This window comes from Micropterus dolomieu, linkage group LG17, assembly GCF_021292245.1.
Source record: "Micropterus dolomieu isolate WLL.071019.BEF.003 ecotype Adirondacks linkage group LG17, ASM2129224v1, whole genome shotgun sequence".
Lineage (NCBI taxonomy): Eukaryota > Metazoa > Chordata > Actinopteri > Centrarchiformes > Centrarchidae > Micropterus > Micropterus dolomieu.
The window spans coordinates 16,345,569-16,368,734 of record NC_060166.1 but is presented as its reverse complement, the minus strand read 5'-3'; the positions used below and the strand labels follow the sequence as shown (position 1 = coordinate 16,368,734).

The 23,166-nt window shown below is 40.0% G+C and overlaps 1 protein-coding gene across 3 annotated transcripts in view; it reads right to left on the bottom strand.

Moving 5' to 3' along the window:
* The window catches only part of zbbx (zinc finger, B-box domain containing), a 77,068-nt gene that overhangs the window by 38,296 nt on the left and 15,606 nt on the right, over positions 1–23,166 (bottom strand). For all 3 annotated transcript variants that reach the window (XM_046074771.1, XM_046074770.1, XM_046074772.1), the window contains 4 exons: positions 16,300–16,395; positions 7,774–7,983; positions 5,750–5,969; positions 3,600–3,759 (listed from right to left, as the gene is read on the bottom strand). In XM_046074771.1, the coding sequence (XP_045930727.1) occupies positions 3,600–3,759; positions 5,750–5,969; positions 7,774–7,983; positions 16,300–16,395 (686 nt within the window). The remainder of the gene's footprint in view (positions 1–3,599; positions 3,760–5,749; positions 5,970–7,773; positions 7,984–16,299; positions 16,396–23,166) is intronic.

Sequence of the window (23,166 nt, the reverse complement as noted above, 5' to 3'; positions counted from 1 at the left end):
TCTTTACTTCAAAACACAATTGATAGTTTATAGCCAGAAAGATGTGTGAGAATCTACAGTCTCGCTGGAGAAACTATTTAAAGGTGTTGGGTATAACAGGCATACAAGATGGAAACAATCCGCTGGATATAACATTTTTTCAGAGTTGTTTAGAGATACCCTGTATGCTCAAGCAAATAAAAAAAACAGTCATTTTCAAACTAATAACCTCATGGCTCTGCCATTATTCTTCTCTTACAAAGACATGGAGCAACATTACCAACCCAGCGTTGTTGTGTTCAATAAAAAAAAAAAAATGGCTCTATGGCTATTATAAAATATTTAGGTGTTTTTTGCAGGCAGGTGTCTTATTGTGTGTAGGCCTAACATGGTTCGCAGATTCGTTATTTTTTACTTTGAGAAAGCCTTTCAATGTGTCTGATGTAAGCATGGCAGATACTTTGAAGGGCTTGAAAAAGTAACCATATTTCTTTTTCCCTGGATAAGAAATAACCAAAAAATTATCTCACTTTGGGCCAGATTTGGATTTTAAATTTGGGAGTACAAGTCGGGCGCAGTCAGGTCAGGTTTTACAGAAGCAGGTAGGGGCCAGTTCAGATCTCAGCTCTATGCCTGTGCAGACTTTTATTTCAGGGTTCAGTGGCTTGATCACAGATACTTTGACTCTGGCAGTTGATGGAAGGGGCACTTACCCCACCCACACTGCCCAGCCAGCTCAGGAATCAGATTGATACCTCCCTGGTTGCAAGCTTGCTTTCTGTAACCTGCAGGCCACCCACAAATCTAACAAGGTGAGAGAGTTTATGACTCTAATACAGCTGAGCACTTTTAGCAAATTCTTTAAAACTCCTTCCTCCTTCATGCTCCCTCCTTCCTTCACTCTCTTTCCCATTATTATAGAAGCTTGTTAAAATTCAGCCTCCCACTCTTACTTTCTGCCAGCCAGCCAGTCTCTCTGTCTCTCCATTAAGCTCTGCAACCATCACCGCTGCAGGCTTATTGCACTCTAGATTGGCTCTCTAGTCTATTCCACAGTTAAAGGCTGCTACAGCTGGGGACTTAGAGCATTCCAGCTCAGGCAGTCAGCGGGCCTAAAACTGCACTCTGCTCTCCTCTCCTCTGGCCTGCTCTCCTGTGGGCCACTCAGCCCAAAAGGAGCCGGTTAAATAAAGGACTGTAATAATGGGACCTGCTGAAGCCAGGCCCTCAGGCAGTCTACTGCACAATAAGTGCTGAGAAACTGCTTTGTACACTGGTGGCTTACGTAGGCTGTCTACAGAGAGGCAGGGGAGGAATGTGCGGTGGCAAAAGAAGATGTGTGTGATGTGAAAACTGTGTGCAGATGTGGGTGTATTTGTGTCCCCAGTAATGGACGTGACAAGAGAAAGTATTCCCAGGGGTACAAATAGCGTCGTCAACAAGTTGGCATTAAGTGACCTCTGTATGTGTTTGTTAAAGTGTTGGTAGTTGGCATGTATACTACAATTGTCTGATGTTCATGGGCACATGTAAAAAAGAACAAATGACACAGTAATGCAAAATCTAAAATAAATTAAATACAAAGTAAAACATCTAAAAATATCTTGTACCTTAAAGCAGTCTTAAAAATATGAACAATATAACAGAGCAGTGTCTGAAGAACTACATACGTTAAGCTAGTGTATACATTATAAGCTTTATAAATACAATAAACATGGCATGAGAACGTCTGTACTATGGCAATAGAGATGCATAGTGAAAAAGCCCAAAGCCCAAAGTCCACCCCAAAGGAAGTTCCCATCTCCCACAGAAAACTCTGCTCTGAACTGTCTGAAAACAACTTGTTTGTAGTGCTGCCTTTACTTCCGCTTTCTTGTGATGTCACAAGAAAATACGTGTCATAATGCTCGCCGAGGGACTTGTCTGACACGTCCTCAAAAACACAGAGGGAAAAATACTGAGCTGCAGCACACACCTCTCCTCTCCCTTCCAAACAATAGCTATGGACATGAAGTTGTTACTGTGATGTAGAGACAGAGCTCAGTTAAAACTTTATGGATGAAAGACACTTTTGTTACAGATTAATAACTCACCACTCTGAAACTCTTGCTCCAGTCCATATTGTCAAGTTGGTCGGCAACATGTAGCCTACAGCTAAAAGCTGTTTGCCGTCTTTTCGCTGACCTGCCCTTCTCTGCTTCTGATTGGCAAGTAGTCCTTAACTAGGAACTGCGCATGTGCAACTCCCAACAAAGATCATTTAGAGACAAGATGTATCACTCCATAGCTCAAACGAAGCCTTCAACACAGGGTGACACAAGAGCTGCAGCGATGTGCAGAATGACAAAAAATATGTTTGTTTTTTTAAATGAAACCACGGAATCCTGTTCTGGTACAACCTCTAAATAGGACTTTGAAACTGAAAATGAGCATAATACCACCTCTTTAAGACCACCCAAAGCTTCACAGCAACATCTGTGGCTGTGTACCCCCGTAACTGTGACATAATAAGAGTTACCACGGCCTGTCGTGAGCTATTGCTTAAATATCCAGTCATATCCAGTAACACGGACTTCATGTCTAATATCGATTGCGCTACTGAAACTATATCACAGTCAGAACTTGCTATTGTCTATATATCAATTTGAGTCTGATTAATAGATGAATACAATATGTTTATTACCTCTAATACTTAAAAATCAAAAAAAAAGAAAAGAAGCAATTGCAACCGCTCAGAAACATCAGTTGGCACCAGGAAGAGAACAGGAAGAAATCAAGGTAATGGAACCTCAGGAAGGCACTGAGGACTTGTTCATCACATTTCTTGAGGTCAGTAGAAAGGCCACTAGCACAATTAACTTTTAAGTTGAACTTTTCCGAAAAATATGTATTTATTTTGTGAAATATTTATCAGTAGAAACCTCCAGAATGGATTCAGTGTAGACACGTTTAGACAAGGTGTCAGTGCATGCTGCATACGGAGTACTAATAGTATGTAGTACTCAGTAAATATGTAAAATGTACTATCAATCCTGACACAGCAATTACAAATGTCAAACCTACACCAAAATAAAAGTGGAATAATCGGCATGTTAATCAGTCATTATTGAAGACGCAGGCTTACTTTTGATTGGTTGTGTCATATGAAAAGCCATTGCAAAGTACATAACAATGTGTGGTGATGGGGCAGTGGATAAGACACATGCCTTTGTGTGAGAGACCCAGGTTCAGTTCCCCACTGTGATACATCCACCAATGTGTCCCAGAGCAAGACACTAGTTGCTCCAGAGGTGTGCGACCTCTGAAATACATAGCAATTGTAAGTCGCTTTGGATAAAAGTGTCAGATAAATGTAAAATAACTGTTATGTCTCGCTTTTGCTGTAAAGACACACAATGATGTCACGATACAGTTGTGAGTTATCTTTGTTTTCCAGAGGAAATAATTATTTTGAACAAAAATGTCAAATGCAACAAAATATGATGTCAGCCATAATGAAGGAGAGAAGAGCAGTTTCTCATGGGGCCCTTTGCTTGAACACCATGACAGAAGCCTCTACATGCTTTATAATATCTATGTGTGGTGCATGTACATTGTTTTCTTTCTGTCTGTCTGTGTACCTGCGGTGCTTCTTGAGAAGCAATCTGTCCATGTAGGTAAGGCTGTTTTCTGTGAACTCCACCCTGACAGGTACCCTGCCTTCTCCTCCTCCTCTTCCTCGTCCTTCACCTTCTCTGTCTGGAGCAAGGTCAGCCTGGGTAGCCATAGCTGAAACTGATACTGGAGAAATATGGGGAGGGGGAGATCACACAAAAATAAAAGGTAAGAGAGAGAGGAGGAACACATAGCCAAAAGAAAAGAGTCAGACAAAGGGAAAAAAAAAAAAGGAAAACATCATTCACCAGCTTCTCAACACCTTCCTCAAAACACCTCCCCTCAAGAAGTGAGAAAACACCTTGTCACCACACCAAGAGTACCAAAACACAAACAGAAAGGAGAGAGCCCCCTGGGAATAAGGAAAAGATGTACATAATACAAAAGGAACATAGTAGGTGCATGAGAGGAAAGGACAGATAGAGGTAAGGAAGAGAAATGTTATGATTGTTCTCCAGACACTTTGGCAGTCCACAGTGGTAGCTTTAAATTGGGCCTGGCTGCCATTGGCCTGACAGAAATAATTAGGGCTGGAGGGGCTAGCAGCAATTTGCAGAGCAGAGTAAAGGGAGAGAGGAGCAGAGTCTGTCCAAGCAGTAAAGCAGAGAAAATAGGAGGCCTAATAAAAAGCACAAACACCTAGACACATACACACAGAACCTGGAATAATAGCACTAATAACACACCCACATAAGCCTGGACACACAAACACTGATGCACATATACAAACACAGTATGTGTGAAAAGGCATAAAAATTGCCTGACGCAGTGGAGCTTGTACACATACACACAGCTGAGGCGATTAGTGCTGTGGTGTAGAGTAGGGCCACCCCTAACACTCCTCTCATTATCTCAATATGCAACAGCCATGGATTACCCTCCTACTGCAGTGGTAAGCACTTTCTATAAGGCCTTAACAGATCAGAGCACAGACAACGAGGGGGGCAAGGAAAGCTGAGGAGTAGTTGAAAATGGGAGGGAATGATGGAGAGTGGGAAAAGGACGTGGTGGGCAAAGGTGGAAACAAACATTTACTCAAGCAATACTGTGTATATACATAGAATTTTGAGATACATGCACTAAAATCGAGTGTTGCATATGGTGAGGCAGACAATGTAGTCTAATATTTACTCCTATATATTCACCTAATAGTCATAGTTACCTTGTAGAATTAGCTTTTACAGGCAAAACAAAAGAAAAATGAATAACCCTACATTAAAGTATAGAGGGAATGCGTCAATGTCACTTCCCCTTCCGGAACATGCTGGACTGAGTGACAAAACATCTGTTACCATGGCTGCGTTTACCAAACCGGGAGTAAAACAAGTGATTATTTGGTCAAATTAAAGGCAGTCGGACTCGACAGTGATCCTTACTGCCTACCAAAGAACCAGTGGTCAAGCTCTTTCCCATTTTAGATGTATTGTTTGTGTTTTAGCTGATTCAAGCCAACACTGCTGCTCGTCTTTCTGCCACTCAGTGAGCGTAACTGCATTCTGTGACGTCATGTTCATACATACCTTCTATAGACTATTAAGCACCACTTGGATCATCTATAACATAAAATGCCATAGCAGGTGTGTCAAACATCTTAATGGGACCACTCTTTACATTTGCATGACTAGATTTATCAGCTATATGAATACAGTAGGAATACAGTAGCATACAGGTGGTTATTATCTATAAAGTGCCTTCCGTTTACTTGCGGAGTGCTTGTGTCTTTGTGTCTGTTCACATGAGAAGCGCACAGCTTCCCGTGTTAAAAGACCTTAATGCAAATCCTCCACCAGAACCCAGCAACAGATTGCCCACATTCAGCATACACCATAAACTTAAAGCTTAAAAGAATTTCAGTTTAAACTCCACCACACAAATTCATTATAAGGTTAACAAGGGAATTATTTGTTGCAAGGCTCTGGTATTGTATTGCACTAGATTGCACAGGTGTTTGTGATATTCCGTCTAACCCCTTTGAAGAGAGGGATGGAGTAAGAGGCAAAGAGGGTGGAAAGTTACATTAAAATTTAGTGGGAACGTTGATGCTTGCCAATCAAAGGACTAAACCTGGTTTCTCCAACTGAAGGCTGGTCTTTCTAACTAAAATGTCAATGATCACCTGGTTGGAAAGGTGTCCACATTGCATCCTCAGTCATGCATGCTCCGTCACGCTTCTCTCCTCTCCACTGTCTGAGAGCCTCCTGGAAAGACTGGGCGGACTCTTTTTCACTGTACACCCCTCTAAGAAGAGAAGTGGGAAACCCCCTCTCATCCTCCCTTTCCGGCCCCTCTTCACTCATTTCCACCTTTTTCTCCTCTCCATGATTCACAGCCAACACCTGCAACAGAAGGAATATCTCCTGATTTTAGTTACAGTAATGGATGGCCAAGATGTGTTAAGAAGAAGCTAAGAAGCGTGATCATAAATGTGGTCATAAAAAATATTGTTTTCTGGTACACAAAATGAAAAAAAATAAAATTTTATTGCCTGTGTACTTTACCTTTGCATTACTAAATATTCATTTGTTGATCAATACACTGCAGTCAAGGAAAAAACAGCTTGGCTGTGACCTTGGCTATAACCTTTGTTGATGCACCATTAAGTCATGGGTAAATTGTCTAACATATCTATCTTCATATTAAACTTGTAATAAAGTATTTTGGTTTGGATAAATGTGAAAAAAGTTTGTATTCACATTGTAAAGAAAAGGAGTTCAAGGTCTTGTGGTTCTTAATGGTGTACATTAATTTTTCTGAGTAATATTCATCAAAAGTAAAACATTTTAGAACTAGAAGAGTGCACTCAGAGTGCAGATCTCCACCAGGTGTGTCTGGGGGCATGTTAAGTGGGCAAAAGATCTCAAGAATCTGGAGTGGTTTACTGTACAGTGAGCTCATAATTCTACATATTCAGCCTGTTAACATTAATTGCCAGGAATTAAAGCGTATTAACTTCTCTGTTAATCAGGCAGTTGCTGTAGTTGCTGCTTTTAATTTAGTGGCATTTTGACTTGGCTCAATCTTAAGTCTGAGCATATACAGTAAGTTGAATGCTAGTATCATACAGTACAGTATTCCAATCTTCCAAGCACCTTCTGACCCCCCAACTGTTCAAAATAACTGCTGTCAACTGAGCTCTGTGGTGTGAAGATTTTGAAATGTCAATCGAACTGTTTTTTGCCAGACTTAGACTGTTGGGGGGGATTTTTTGGTCCAAAGGTACATGCAGTTCACAAGCATGCCTGTAGATACAGCCTGTGGATATAGCGTCAATTAGGGTTTGTTTGAAGCCTTTTCAATTGACTCACAGGGTGCAGAGGTAAAACACACACAGTGCAGAAGCTGGTTTGACATGCTTTATCACAGCAAGTGAACAATAGATGGTGAGAAATTTCATTCATGGGTCAATAAGCATTGGAAAAAAAAATTATGTGCAGTATAAAATGCAATATACGACTATACAATAACAACAGATTCTGCACTGTTCCTTAATATGAAATTAAATACAGAAGCAGAAACAGTAGATTTGCATGATAGAAGTTTTGGTTTAGAGAACCTGAAGTTGTATTATCATAAGCCAACAAAACTAAACAGCACAAGAAAGGCCATACACCCAGATATCAGTGTTAAATAAAAATCCCATTGTCACTTGCAGAACATCTTCAGATTCAGTAAGAACCATGACTCATCTTATTTTTAGCCTGTCATTTCTTTTTAAACTCACTTCTGTTTCACCAAAAACCCTATACACATTTTATTGTCTATTTGCAAAAATCAGTGAAAGGGTTGCCATAGTCGTTCCTACATTGCTGTGGAGGAGTGTATGGATGTGTTTTGTACATGTGCGTTTGTATGTATTTAGTTTGTAAGTCGATGAACTGTGTGTGTATAAGTCCTGTATATGCTAAATTAAATCCGTCACTGTAGCTTCACACAACTATATTTTTCATCCTCAACTAAGCCCTTCATCATGTATACAGTACCTGTAGTTGTGTGTGTGTGTGTGTGTGTGTGTGTGTGTGTGTGTGTGTGTGTGTGTGTGTGTGTGTGTGTGTGTGTGTGTGTGTGTGTGTGTGTGTGTGTGAGACTAAATAACTAACAGTAAAGATTGCCACCAGCCTGGCTGGGATCAGGATGCAATACCTTAGATTTTGGCACAGCCGCTGTTTCTTTTTGTGGGCACTGATCTCCTCGTCTGGTGATTGCAGTGGAAATGAAGGTGCGATCGGGGTTGGGTTTGGAATTGGGACTGGGATTAGGATTTGTAAAGGTCCTGGGATAGGAGCCAGGCTTAATCTGTTTCTGGAAGCAGCTGACAACATCTCGAGCACTCACATGGGTCTGTAAGTCTGTCTGTAAAAGAAGGCCATTTTATATCAGATTAGATCAACATTGTTGTTACTGAACAAACTGGCAGCAGCTGGCCCTTTGTGAGAGAGATGTGAAACATTTAATTTAAAATACACTAAATAAAATAGCAGAGAAATGAACTGAATCAAAGGCAAGTGAGAAAAAACTAAATCATTTAAAAATAAAATAAGAAGTCAGTCAGTAAGTATTGCATTTCCTTAATTAGTTATTAAAGGCAAGGAACTGTTCCACAAGACAAATTTATAAAACAAAATTTAAATTGTGTTTTAAGTTCAAGTTCTTGAACGATTCAGCTAGTTTCATCAAATACATAATGTCACGACCTTGGATTTGAGTGTGTTGTTATTCTGTTCTTTTGTTAAATGTCCATTTCTGTTTTACCCATTGTCTATGTGTTCTTGTTCAGGTTTTGTTAGTTGAGCATTGCTGCCTATAACTGTCATCATCAACAATAACAAAGTGTCAAACTGAATTGTCAATCTGGAGACAAAAGTTGAATCAGTCACAACATATCCCCATATTTTCATACATTTTAGTATATCATCTAGCAAGTTCTACTTCATTTACACTACCAACAACAAGGTAATTAAAGTAGGCCATTATAGACAGCTGCCACTGACCCCATTTAAAGTGTACAACCTAATCATTTTAAGTGCTCATACCTACATCACTAGCATAACCTTGAAAGTCGCAATGATGAACTAAATTTTTTAGTTAGTATGTACCTCTCTCTATCTTGTGTAAATTGAACCCCAAATTGCCTGCACAGAAAAACACTAGTAATGCACAAATCACATGACAAAACTGGTACCACACTATATTGCCTTTACATTGCATCCCATTTTAACCACAAAGTAACACTGATCTATTGACAAACTCCATCCAGTAATGCATCACATGTACACCAATCTTCCTTTTTCTTCTAGAAAAAATTCATTTACATAGAGTGTGATCATATATATCCATACATATGGACAAGAGAAAATGGGAAGCACATTGCACACTGATTGCTTTTCTCTATACCACAGGCTGAATTCATTATTCTGTTCCATTAATCACCACGGACCAGTAGGGCTGCTGAGGTTAACACGTCTGTAGATTGTTATCCTGGCCTTGAAGTTGTCCAACAGAAACAAACGTGGAGTCATGGAAATGTGTAGGAACTGAGACACCAAGCTTGTGAAAAACAGATGCAGACTTCAGGCTAGGCTAGGAAGCTCCAGTACAATTTTGACCATTTTATAATACACTTGTTTCTGGTTATCAATTCTTGACAGCTAAAAATTGGCCCTGTTGCATCTTCATGGAGATTCACGTTGTCAGACAAGATGTCATGCTCAGCAGGACGCAAGCAATTATTGAATATTGAAAAAGTTAAAAGTTATAGGATCACTTAAACAAAACAATATCAGTCTTAAGAGTCCCTTTAGTCCAGGGACTTCTGTGGTGACCTTGGTAGTTATACCCATCAAACTTTTATCATGTGGGTGTGGTACTTCTCTAACAAATATCAACTATGTCACATTTAAAGAAGGCCTTTTGTTTGCATAAGATCTCTTCTTTTGGTACCAGACATGTTCCCTTGTAGAACAATCATATGTTTACCGTAAAACTTTGATTAACAGCCAACAGGCGTCCATATGCGACAGGCCATTAATTCCTAAACTACTATGAAAACATTTTATTTATTTCAAACAGTATGAATATTACTTGTTAAAAAAATATTATATCAAATAATATCAAATATACGTCATTCACTTAGTTCCTAGATCTAGTTCCGACAGAGGGCTTATGCACTTTAATTTTGTAGGCAGCAATGCAATGAAAACAACAACACGGTGCAGGATGAGAGAAGTGTGGTAGAAGTTAGCAGACAGAGAGCAATGGACTTCACATGACAGGATTCACAACCTGGAATAATTTTTATGAAGAGTTGTTTTGATTCTTTTGATCGGTGGACCCTTACAGAGTATAAATAATCAAGGAACGGACATATTCGGAATAACGAGTACTTCAAAGGTAATGGGAGTCGGCACTTTTTTCTCTTGTACCATGCTGGTCACACTGGTAAGTCTATATGAATTAGACTTTGGGGCTTGTTGTTTACGTTAAATGAACTGAACGACTGAATTGTGGAGAATCAAACCGATCTAACGATGTGTAGCATGTCCATACTGACATTGATCTTAAGTTTAAACATTAATAGTTTATTTGTATGCATGATCTAAGCAGCTTAGAAGCAACAAAAGCGGGTGACCCCGCAGGGTTTAAGATGTTTTATATATCCATAGAACTTCAACAAAAACCAGACCAGGTGTTTAATGGAGACCTGCATTTATTTGTCAAAATGTGTTCCCACACCAGGCCAGTAAACGGGGTAGGCGGCTATTTGGGACTCGGCTATTAATTGAAGTTTTACGGTAACCTCTTTCTGGCCTGGAGCTCTGTGATGGATTCTGGTCTGGTCAGTTGCACACGGTAATAATGTCATTAAGGATGGATGAATCGGTATACACCCAATCTGGAAAAGACGGAGACTTGTTCTGGATCTGAAATTATCTCTGGTTTCATCTGTGATGAAAGCAGAGTGCAGCTCATTCAGTGACATTGGACACAGCCATGTGTTGAATGAGCTCATTCAGTATCTTGTGGGAGGGAACTGGCCCATGGCCATGAAATCTTTGCCTGTAAACAATCCCGCAAGCCTGGGGACATTACTTTGCTCTTATTAACACACTGATGGCAAATCAGTGCAACCACTAAAGCTATCTTTCTTGCTGTGTTTCTCTTTTTGGTCAACCTGCAAACTGGTGCACATCAGTGGACACTTGAGGCCTCGCTCAAGAGCTTGTCAGATGATCTAACAGGGAGAGGAAATCCCCACTACTTGCATTTAATCAACTCTGAATGGTGCACAGAAAGACTGGTCAGAAAATCTCAGGTTCAAGCCTCCACATTGCCACATAAAACTATCAACCACATCTAAGTGGGGCAACCCCACACTATGCCAGCTTCAGGATGCTGTTCAGCAGTGGAACCAGCACCTTTGTTTTGAAGGCTTATCATAGATGTACTGGTTAAACAGGTACACATGTACTTGATTACTATCTAAAGATGTATTTATATAGAGTATAGCTACACAAAATGTGGTGCTTTTGTTTTCTACTGATATTTTTAGTGAAGTAGGTGGAACACACACTCACTCACTCTCTCACTCTCTCACTCACTCACTCACTCACTTACTCAATCACATGATCATGATTAGCTATGTGCGCTCCAATGCATTGTTTGCAATCACGTGATACTGATGATGCTCAAAAATCAGAATGTGGCAGGAAATGAAAGGCAGAATGAGCGGGATTCAGGAAAGCCTTTACCTTGCTAGTAATTGTTTACTCATTGTGTCTCCCCAGTCAACGAGTGTGAAATCTGGAATCGCATAATTCATTCTTAAAAGATGGCTCAAAAACCTTTTTTGAGGTCACAATGACCTTTGAGTCAAAATTGTTGTCTACTTAGTGTATGAATAACTTTGAAATATGGTCATAAAATCTTGAGTAATGGCCAAGGTCACAGGTCGCCACAGCATGCAAGTGATGTAGGGCATGCTTTGTGCTTCTCATGTGATCAGACAGAGAGAGAGAGATAGCTTTGGTTTGAAACAAGAGACAATACAGTAAAACTATTTCATAACATTTAAAGACAATTAAGTATGCCAATGTAAATTTTAAATATTGCTGTATGACAAAACATGACTTGACATCCAAACTGTTTTGATTGCTTTGATTGACAGCATACCACATCCATCTACTCCACACAGGTTAGGCTAAATCAAATACAAAGAATGCTTTTCAAACATTAATCAAACCAGCTCTGTGTGTGTATGGCTGGAAACATGAACTGATAAGGTACTGACAAGAGTCTCGACATGAAATTAATATTCTTTTTGTATCTCCAACTCTCATTTGCTGTTGCTCCTTCCCCTATTCTTTCCAAGGCAAATGAAACAGGATTAGCAAAGGAGGGAGAAAGATGCTTACGTCAGCTGCATGTGTATAATACCTCTTTATATCCTGCCAAAATACACAGGTTTGTATGTGTGGTTGTATAGGAGTATGCATACACACGGGTTTAAAAACTGTGAGTGAGCTTCCACCTCTGGGTCATCACCAAGTGACTGAAGTGTGGAGAGAATCAGAGATGAACACTGAAGAGATATACAGTGAAAGAGAGAGATGTCTTGTGTGGTTTCACAAGCCGTGTTTCCATCAACATTTATCGCATTAGAAAAGGTTGATGGAAACGGAAAAATTTTGAAAATAATCCTTAATTTCGCAAATACGTTTTTACGCTCGCTTGAGGTGGTTTTGCCTTTGTCGAAAAAGAGTAAATGCGCTAAATGGGAGATGGAAACACCTTTTCCGAATAAGTTCTGACTTAACGAACTTGTAGCCTAACTCACGACTGATCTGCTGTTTCTGCTGTCGGCGTCTTTCCCGGTTGTTCAGAGTTCTGCATGACTGCCGAGAATTTCATGCAGCTCGCAGGAGGTAACGCTCATTTATGCTGAGAAAAGAGGTGGATGCAAATCTCAGCAGGTAGCCTTCATCATCTGTTCTGCCGAATTATGCATTCACCTCTTAAAGGTCCTTTTCAGATACTTTGCTCTGCACACTGATCAAACGGGGTTATCACCGTATATTTTTGCTGAATCTCAATGAATGCTTCTTCTACTGAGTGTAATAAAATATTAACTCTAAACAATAAATACTAAATAAATACTTTGAATGAAGCCCACAAAGGATATTATAGTGTTTAAAAGCATTATTTGGAGGTGCATGCAATTCTCAGCATAACAACGGATATTCCCATAATGTGCGGAAACATGGCTGTTAGCAACTTGCCGCTTGAAACACATTTCTGAGGACCTCTCTCCATTTTTCTAAGATCAGTGGCCATCAGGTCCATGCGACTGGTTTTGTTTCTGGTTTGGAAACGCACATAATTCACAATTTATTTTTTTTTTGTGACATTTCAATATTAAGCTTAAAATTCGCATGACATTTGGATGGAAACATGGCTAAAGAGCTTTTTCAGTATGCATTTTATCTCTGTCAGTGTGCATGGCTTTGCTCCACCATGGTGGCTATCCAGTAAGATACAAGTGTGTTGACCCAATCAACAGTCAGGCAGCACTAGGTAGGAACACTGAACATAGCTAATCTACACTGCATAAGGGCTGGTTAATATTGTGCTGTTCTATGCATAAACAAACAAACAAACGCATAGACCAGTCTTCCACCAAACTTTGAGTCGCAACCCTAATGGGTCATGGATGGATGGATATTGGGATGCCAACTGCCAGAGCAAAATGCATAACAATGCTATGCAGTGCTTAATTTGTAAATCAGGAAGTCACAGAGAGGGAGCTGTTACTGTGAGGGGTAGAGAAGAAATCATGAAATGTATCAAAACAGTTGCACAGTGCCAAGGTGCTACCTGTTAAAAGTAAACTAAACTAAACTAAACTGTCATCACAAACAAATAATTATTAATTAATTAAAGCATTCACAATAACCAATCAAAATCAGCAGGGGGAGACACGTAGAACTAGCTTTTTTAGGTTTGCAGTGCTCTCTCTTTCTCTCTCTCTCTCTCTGGAACTAGGGCCTAAAGGTCAATTTACAAGTACGAAAAGCAAACAGGGCGATCAGACAGAGTGCACTGAATGCGTATTAGCAGTGCGCAAAACGCTTACTGCCTACAGAAAACTACTGGAAAAAGGTGCCTCTCGCTGCCAAAACTGCTCTGTGTGATCGAACTAAGTGTTCGGTTACTCTGTCTATCGATCTCCTCCACTCTGTCTCAGTACTGTGGACAGCGCAGCACCTACACAAGCACCCCCTAATTTAGCCACTCATTTCAACATTTTACAGCACAAACGCCCACTTGCTTAGCAGTTAGGCATATAGCCTAGTAATCATATGTCAAAATATTTAGACACTAAACAGCATTTAACCACTTGCCAGCATACAGTGCATCTACCGGTAAATGTGGGGGACAAAGAAGGTGCAGGATCCAATCAAATAGGTGCCGATTGCAATCTGGGAGGTCCCGATCCTGTTCCAGCAGGATCACATTACACTCAGCAAATCTGATTATTGCGGTGATGTGACCTACTTTAAATATTCCACCCCATTCCTAACTCCAGCTGACATAGTGAGTATATTGCCTTACCGCTTCTATGTCCTAATTTTTAGTGCAAGTTTGTTATGAAGTTGAGAGAAACTTAACATTATAGTCAGCAAATTTGAAAATTGCCATGATGTACTTATATAATACATGTTATTTTAAATTCATGGTTTATTGTGTTCTTTTTCAGTAGTTTATGAATGTAGACAGTATGGTAATTTATAGTATATTTTTGTTAGTTTGGGTTCCAGGGCCACACCAAATTCCTCTTTTGGGTCTGGAGCTGAAATGTTTGGGAGCCCCTACTATAGACACATAAATTATACAGTGATGGAGACATTTACACAAAGACACACAGTATTATATATATTATATATATTCACACAGCCATATCCAGGCAATAACATGAAAATAAGCAGGCAAAATCACATACATCCTGGGAGGCAAAATACAGTACAGCTAGCAGAAAACAGAAGATGTGCAAGGGAGTAACTCCATAAAACATAGATACTAGCAAACACACACACACACAAACATAGTCAGCTGCCATGAACAAACTCTGAAAGACAAAAACATGTCTTTTCCAAGGGGAAATAAAACTTCACGCCGCAGAGATTCTAACACTGCACATGAGCTACTAAAGTACCAGAGCTGAATATAGTCAGAAAAAACGGTGCTGACTAGAAAGAAAGCACAGCTAATCAATTAAGCTTTATTAATTGTGGAGACTATAATGGCTTGGTCTTGCTACTAAGTAGGACCATAATATCATAGGTCACGGCAGTTACATGCATGCATCTGATAACAGATTGAAGTGCCACAGTGCTTCCAAAGCTGCTAGAAAGACAAAAAACATTAGTGGACTCACTTTTCCTTCACCAAATCATAGATCATTTTAAGACAGAGTACATTTGAGAAGCAGTTGTTTTAGGCAAAGCCTACTTTAGCCAATTTGTGTGTTTATATCGACTAGACAACAGTATGTTTATACATTGGTTAAAAATTCCTGCGAAAAAACAAAATACTGCGGTGAAAACTGAGCAATAAAAAAGAGCAATATCTGTTTTACAGCCCATATTGTTTGAATTAAATTTATCAATAAGGTCATTTTAAAACTCCATATACTTAAGGAGTGTTGGGTGTTTTAACAACACAGCATCTTATTATGTACTGTATTTCGTATTTGGTGATTTGGAAAAATGAGGTTGCCCTAATAAAAATGCTTTGGTTTAATAGGAAATTGTTTGATAAACACAACCCATTGTTTGAGTGTGTGTGTGTGTGTGTGTGTGTGTGTGTGTGTGTGTGTGTGTGTGTGTGTGTGTGAGCGTGTAAGTGTGCACATGTGTTTATAGCTGCATATGTCCTGTATTATATTCTCAGTGCAGTGTGCATTTCAACACACAGATTTGAGTGTCCCGGGTTTGTGTAGATCTGTGAAAACATTGTTTTCTAGAGCAATGTGCAAAAAAATATTTTAATTAATTAAATTATCATTGTATATTTCTATTGCAATATTCATCAATACAAAGTTCAAACATCATAGTAATTCCAGAAGGTGAAAAAAGTACGTGCTTCAATTAATTTATTTAACCAGATTAACTTTGTAAATGGATGTGCATTGTCAAATTGCTATACTCTAGGCAGATGTACTGCAGAATCTTTTTCCATTTTGTGGATCCAACACAAGTGTGTTGGCTTAATTAAACTCTCTGCCATTGACCTGCTGTCTTGTCTCTCTGCTTTATCTTTGACTGAAGCCTGCTGTTGCTGGTCTTGGGTTGACTGGTGCCTGAGGCATGTTCTCTGTTCTCTGTCTCAATGTTGAGTGTGTGATTGGGTCTTAGTATGTGTGTGTGCATGTGCACGCACAGATACAAAAGTAAAATGTGGTGCTGAAACAGAGAAAGGGAAAAAAGATGAGAGGTTGAGATAAGTAGATACTGTAGTCAGGGATGCAAGAAATGCAAAAGAAAGAATGAGTGAAGCAGAAGGAGAAGACAGATATTATTGAAAGTATCTGTGAAAGAGAAAGAGAGACAGAGAGAAACCGACAGAGACACAGGCACAGAGAGGAGAGGAATTAGCACGTGGGACCATGCTCACCTGAATGGGGATCATTCTGTGGAGTTTCAGTGCCCCCTTCTGGTGGAATCTGGTAAAGCAGCCAATGCAGTAATTCTCTGTGCATTCAGCACACATCTACAAAACAGAAACACAGTGAAGTCAGTGTGTGTGTGTGTGTGTGTGTGTGTGTGTGTGTGTGTGTGTGTGTGTGTGTGTGTGTGTGTGTGTGAGATCACGATCACTATTAATAAAAAAAAGTGATAATGCATGTGCATGTGAACATGCGTGTAACTGACTGACAAGCAGAAGCTTTAGTAATATTTGTTAAAGATTTAAGCCTAAAGCTGGGTATCTCTTCCTCTCCTCTAACCTCAACCTTGCCAAACAAACTTTGACAGAAGGGATGAATATTGAAATGGATTCTCTGGCAAGATGCTGCAAGGTGTGTGTGCGTGCGTCGGTTTGTGTTTGAGTCTGTGTGGGTGTGTGTGTAAGAGAGAGAGAGAGCATGGGAGGGAGTGCCTGTGAGCACATGTATGCATTTGTGATAAGAGAGTGTTAGTGTGAGTGAGTGTGTGTGTGTGTGCGTGTGTGTGTGCGTGTGTGTGAGTGTGAGTGTGTGTGAGAGAGAGAGAGAGAGAGAGAGAGAATGCATCTTAAGGGAGGTCATTATCATATCTATCTGTAAGAATCCGGTCTTATTAGGGGGGAAAGTCCTTGCATCAGCAGGTTGGGTAGATAGGCCTAGACCGGGTGGACGGAGCACACAGGCTAGTATAGGAGGAGTGAAGAAAGCCAATGAGGAGGGAGGTATATGTATAAGGGAGGGTGTGAGGGAGAAAAGGACCAAGGCTTCTTAAAATTCATGAAACAACAAACAGTAAACAACCAGCCACCATTTGTTTGGTTCCCTTATTTTGACATGCAAGTTTATTTTATGTTATGGCCCAGGGTTTCATCATCATCTCAAATTCAGAAAGTATTTCTACTTATCCAAAGTGGCAGTGGGATATTTTTATGGATCTAATGTCTCAGACCCCTTCTTGGTCACTTGCATTTTTGCTAATTCTTCACATATTTATTCATTGCTTATTTGAAGAGAAAATTGAGCTAAACAAGGCAACAAAATAAACAAAACAATTTACTGTTTCATACATATGTATTGTGGATAAACAAATTTATACCAGCAGATTCACCATTTCCTTTTCTTTATAAGCTTTCATCTCATCTTCTCCACCTTTTAGTTTTTTTTATCATGTATTAATGTTTTTAAGGGGCACAAAATAAATGGACACAATCTTCTTTCTCACACATATCTGTGTATATGTGTGTGTGTGTGTGTGTGTGTGTGTGTGTGTGTCTGTGTGTGTGTGTGTGTAGTTGTAGGCTTGCATGTGCGGGCATAACACACTTGCAAGCCTACAGCTGCAACATTGCCCTTTAATAGTCCCATAAAGCAAGGCCTCATTCCCCTTCTCAGGCCCGAGGATAAATTACAGCCACTCCCCAGGGACTAGGCATCCCTATCAGGCTGCAAGTGGCATATCACCGTGCTCTCCTGTGCCACGCAGAAGGAAATGAGGTCCTCTTTTTGCCTGGATGATTCTGGAATACAGCACAAGTGTATGTGTGTGTGTGTGTGTGTGTACATGTGATTTTGGCACTGTGCCAGTTTGTGTGAGTCATAGTCTAAAACAAGCCCAGATGCGTATATGATTGTGTGTGCATGTATGTGTGTGCATTTGTGTCCGTAAGTGCAGCTCCAGCCAGAATGGCAGAGACAGAGTCATAACGCTTTCCATTATTGCCATCATTATAGGGCACAAGAGCTATTCAAAACGTGTGTGTGCGCGTGAGTGGATTGTGTGTATCTGTGTGTGCGTTTAGCCTATGTGCTTGCCCAGACCACTATAAGCATTGCCATTAAGCCCATCACTATGGGGCACTGGGGGCATTGGGCTCTTCATTGGACATTTTAATGCCATCATCATCAAATGCACAATCAGGCAAATTACCACATTACATTTTAAATGTGCAATGTGTATGCTGCACTTAAAATAACTTATTCCACAACAAAAGGGGCAGAAAAATTGAGTCTGTCAGCTCAATCAGTTCAACCCCTCCCTCTCCTTCATTCCCTCCATCAATCTCTCTGTGTCCCTCATTGCTTTCGTTCTCTCTCTCTCTCTCTCTCTCTGTCTCCCAAGCATCAGTTATTCAATACTAAACACCGCCGGCTTCACAGTCACACATAGGGCAGGAATTTCACATGAGTAGCTGAGGATCTAGAAGGCGGGGAAGTGGGAGCAACTGGTCATCAAGCATGTATTACTCAGCTCAGTTTGCCAGAGTCCTTTACAAACACACACACGCACACCCACACAGTATGGGCTTTCATCTCTCTCTCTCTCTCTCTCCCTCTTGTTCACACATACAGTTGCAGGCCGCTGCGGTTCCTCCTCCTGAGCAGTAGTGGATGAAGAGCGAGAAAGAACAAACAATGGTGCACTCAGAGGTCTTGAGTATCGATGAACAGATCCAGCTAAACTGTTATCAGTGCAAACAGAAACACACAGATAGACCAACAGATAGGACAGCAGAGGCACAGCGAGAGAGAGAGGCAAAAAAGCCAAATAAACATGATGGACGGAGTGAAGAAAGGGATACGAAAGAGCGAAAAAAGTAGAAGAATGAGAGAGGAGTAAATGTGTTAGACTGAAAAAGAAAGAAAGAAAGAAAGAAAGAAACAGGAGACGGGTAAAGACATAAAGCAAGGAGAAACAGGGAAGCAGAAAGGTTGACAGACGGCATCTTGATGAAAGGAGAAAGAGAAAGAACCGAAATACGGAAAGAGACTGAGGGTAAAGAACCAGAAACAAATGAATAGATAAACAGATGGAGAGGGATGGACGGGTAGAAAGAAAAAGAGAGAAGGAGGGAGGGAGAAACACAAAGATTCAGCATTTTAGTTATGAGATAGGTCAAATTATCTGACTCCTGGTGCCAGATGCACAAAACGGTCGCAGTATTGTGTTTCTACAATAGCCGACAACAGACAAACAGAGCGCATTTCATCATCACGGTGTTCTTCTTCTGCTTGTATAATTCCAGCAGTGTAGACGCCCGTCACTACATTAAATGCGTCCATAGAAGAAGAACAGGAAATAATAATAATAATAATAATAATAATAAATATAATTAACAGTCTCTGAGTAGTTCTCTGGTTTATTAGAAGTAAGAAGAGAAGTGACATTTGGACAAATGAACGAGCACACGTGTTATTTACCACGAGAGCCGATAGCCTGTGGATCTTTATACCAGGTAGTAAAGTAAAGTAGGGCTGCAGCTAACGATGATTTTAGTACTTGAAGCTTCTACAGATTATTTCATCAATTCATTGATGTGTCGTTTAAGAAGTACTTTTGCTTGGCGGCGGCGCCCCCCCACCCCGCTAACGGGATCAGCTGTGTGCGTTGATAGATGATAGATATTTATTCGTCCTTTCTGAAATTCAGTGTGTCATACAGCAAACATCAGACTAACAACACCAACAGACCAACAACCAGACAACTGCTTTACCAACACACACAAACATCACCTGAGTGCTGTACAAGTTAAACTAAGGTGCAGCTCCCCGACACCCAGTTAACTCATGAGTGTGACGTTACAACTCAGCCCAACCAGGAGAACAACAAACACGTGTGCATTTACATTTGGCTAGCCTTCAACTCAACAATCAATCATGATTTCAGTTAAATGCTAAATTTGCTGTTATGGTTACTTTGTCTGTGGTCCGCTGGCAGAACAGCGGGTTCTTTCTGATCAGGTGCCGTCGCGCTGTTGGTAGGCAACATAAGTTTTGTTTTACAGTGGACGGACTGTGACATTACAGAGTTGTTGTTTTCTTTTAGCTTGAAATAATCCCATACTTTGGACACTTTCTTCTTCGTCCCTCGCTATTTCCTCTCTCTCTCTCCACTTTGCAAACAGCGCCATCATGGTCACGTCGCGTCCACACAGCGTAAGCGCGATGTGTGACAGTAATAAATGTTCATGCGAAACAGTGCGCTTTATATGGATTAAACGAAGCATTGATGCAAAGAATTTGCATCGATACATTTTAGTAATCGATTTAATCGATGAATTGTTTCAGCCCTACCATGTAGCCAGAGCAGTCGGGACAGATGGAAACAGCTGACAGCAAAAAAATCCCGGAAATAATCTGTATGGATTTTCCCAGGTGGAAGGCTTTGATGTGGGACAGATGTTTTCAAAGCGGAACTGAAGTTGTCTGTTTTCTGCTGGACAGGTAATTAAGTTAGTCGGATTTTAGCGATGCAAATGAAAGCAGTTGTTTGATGGCTTTAGCTAGAAGCTGGCCATAATCACTGACAGACCTGGCCTGTTTCTCCTGTCCACTTATGTAAAATACATAATTGGATTAATTTCATGTAGCCTTGTTGTTCTCCAGCACTGTGGTTTGGCTTTTCCGGTTACGTTAGTGAGACAATCAGGTGATCAGTAATTGGCAATAAAACGTTAGCTTACAGCACGGAAGCATCAGTCAGCTAAACTTTTACTGCTCTGCTAGAAAAAACATGTAGTAGGATTAATTTCATGTAGTTATTCTCTAGCGCTGTGCTGAAGCTTGTGGTGTAAAACATGTAGTTGGATTAATTTCATGTAATGACTCTCTCTCTCTCTCCAGCGCTCTGTTTTGGCTTTGTTGGTTACGTTCCTGAGACAATCAGCTGATCACTAATTCGCAATAAAATGTAGCTTCCAGCATGAAAGCTCAGATCAGCCAGCTAAACTTTTACTGCCCTGGTAGAAAAAATATGTTGTTGGATTGGAATTTAATGTAGTTATTCTACAGCGCTCTGTTATGGCTTTGCAACATGGACAGAAATGTGCCGTTACCTTCCTGAGACAAACCGCTAATGAATTTTATAGGCAATAAAATGGTAACAGCATAGAAGCTCAGATCAAACTTCTGTTGAATACTGCCCTGGTGGAAAACATGTATTTATTTTACTGCTAATAGTGACACATAACATGACCGTGTCCCTATCGACTGACGATAATGAATACTTTCCGAATTTGCATTAAAAAAATGTTTTGGATAGTGCTTTGCCACTGTGCACACAAATGTGTAATTTGTACTTTCCATTTCCCATTAAAAACGATGCACCATTTTACCACAAGCTGAAATTATGGCAATCAATACTACCTTGTCTGTTCTATTTAAAAAAAAAAAATTAAATTTTAAATTAATAAATTTGCATATTGCTTATCTAATTAATTAAGCACAGGGAGAGGAGCCTTGATCCTCACCTGACGATGCCTTTGTAAACTTCATGTATTATGTGGTTTATACTGGACTGTGGTGCAGAAACAGTGAGCTTAAATTGTCCTGTTATCTGTCAGTGGTCAGACTTGATGCACTAGATGTGATAGTTTTTGAGATGTTCTTCATTTACTTTAGTATGTTAGTCCGGATGAGCCAATCCTCCCAAGATGTAACAAAAAATATGATTACAGTACAGTAAAATAATGTATTACAGGAGAATGAGACATTATGTAACACTTCATTTCTTGATGTGGCTGTTGTTTAACGAACAAGTAACAATAATATTCACAATAACATCAGTTTTACTGAATAATCAAGTAAATATAATTTCAAAATATATCTATCTAAAGACGCCTGATTTCTTGACTCGCAAATCTCTGCTATCTCACAGAGGACATCTTTTGTCCTGTCTCAGGCACCGTAGCTACACAACTCGCTTGATAGGGGAGGGGAGGTGCAATTGCAACTCTCACCGCTAGATGCCACTAAAACTTACACACTGAACCTTTAAAAAAGAAACAGTCGGAGCCTTCATTAATGTCATGAGTGTTGCATAATTTACCCACCAGAGGGTGATCTGAAACTCTCCTGTTACCAACACTGCCACACTACAAAACAAAACAATCAGCCAACCGGAGTCTTTGGAGCATGCAGAACAAACAACTGAGAGTATCAGATCAGGGTGAGTTAGTCATTTGTCATTAAAGTACATGACTTAAAAAATAATAAAAAATAGCCCTCATCACTTCTCTCCTGAAAACATTCATGACCATACTTGCTAACCCTCCTGTTTTTCATTTCCCTCTCACGGTTTCCTCCCGGGTCACAGTAGTGTGTTTATTGTTACAGTACTTGGGTGTTGGCTGTTGACAGACTTGATTGTAGATTTATTTTTGAAACAGTGTGGCAGTTCTAGTGGACGGTCCAATCATTTCTCCCTAGCTCATAATTTCTAAATATTCTCTAACATCGCGTACTGCTGCTAATGCTGCACATTGCATTAGATTAGCCACAAAGCTAGCTAATGCCATGTTTATCAGTGGAAGAGCGCTATCATAAATGAGAGGTTAAACTATAGTGTGTAACATACTCTAAATATATGTGCGAGCCACATGTCTGTAGTTACAGTCGGTGCGTCAGAAATGATTGTATCAGAGGGCACATGTAAATAAACGTGAGCTGAACAAGTATCTAACACGGCTTCCTGCCAAACAAAGGTATTGCTACTCTTTCAAATGTTAAACGTTGCAAGTCCTCATTGTAGACATGTAGTCATGTCTACAATAAGATGTACCCCAAATTTAAAAATAAACTTAATAATAAACATTTTATCTAAGCTCAGCACAAGACAGCAAAATTAATTCTCAATTAGTGACATTTGCTCTCTCAAAAAAGGCAGATTTGTTTTGTCTCATCAGAGACCATAAAAAAGCATCCCTCCACAGGGGTGGTGTTTTTTTTGTCAAGTGAATGTTTGATGAGTGTTATTGAGCTTTCTGTCCAAAGGGGAAATTCTGGAGTTACAAAATGTTCAGCCATACAGTGTCTCTTGTGTG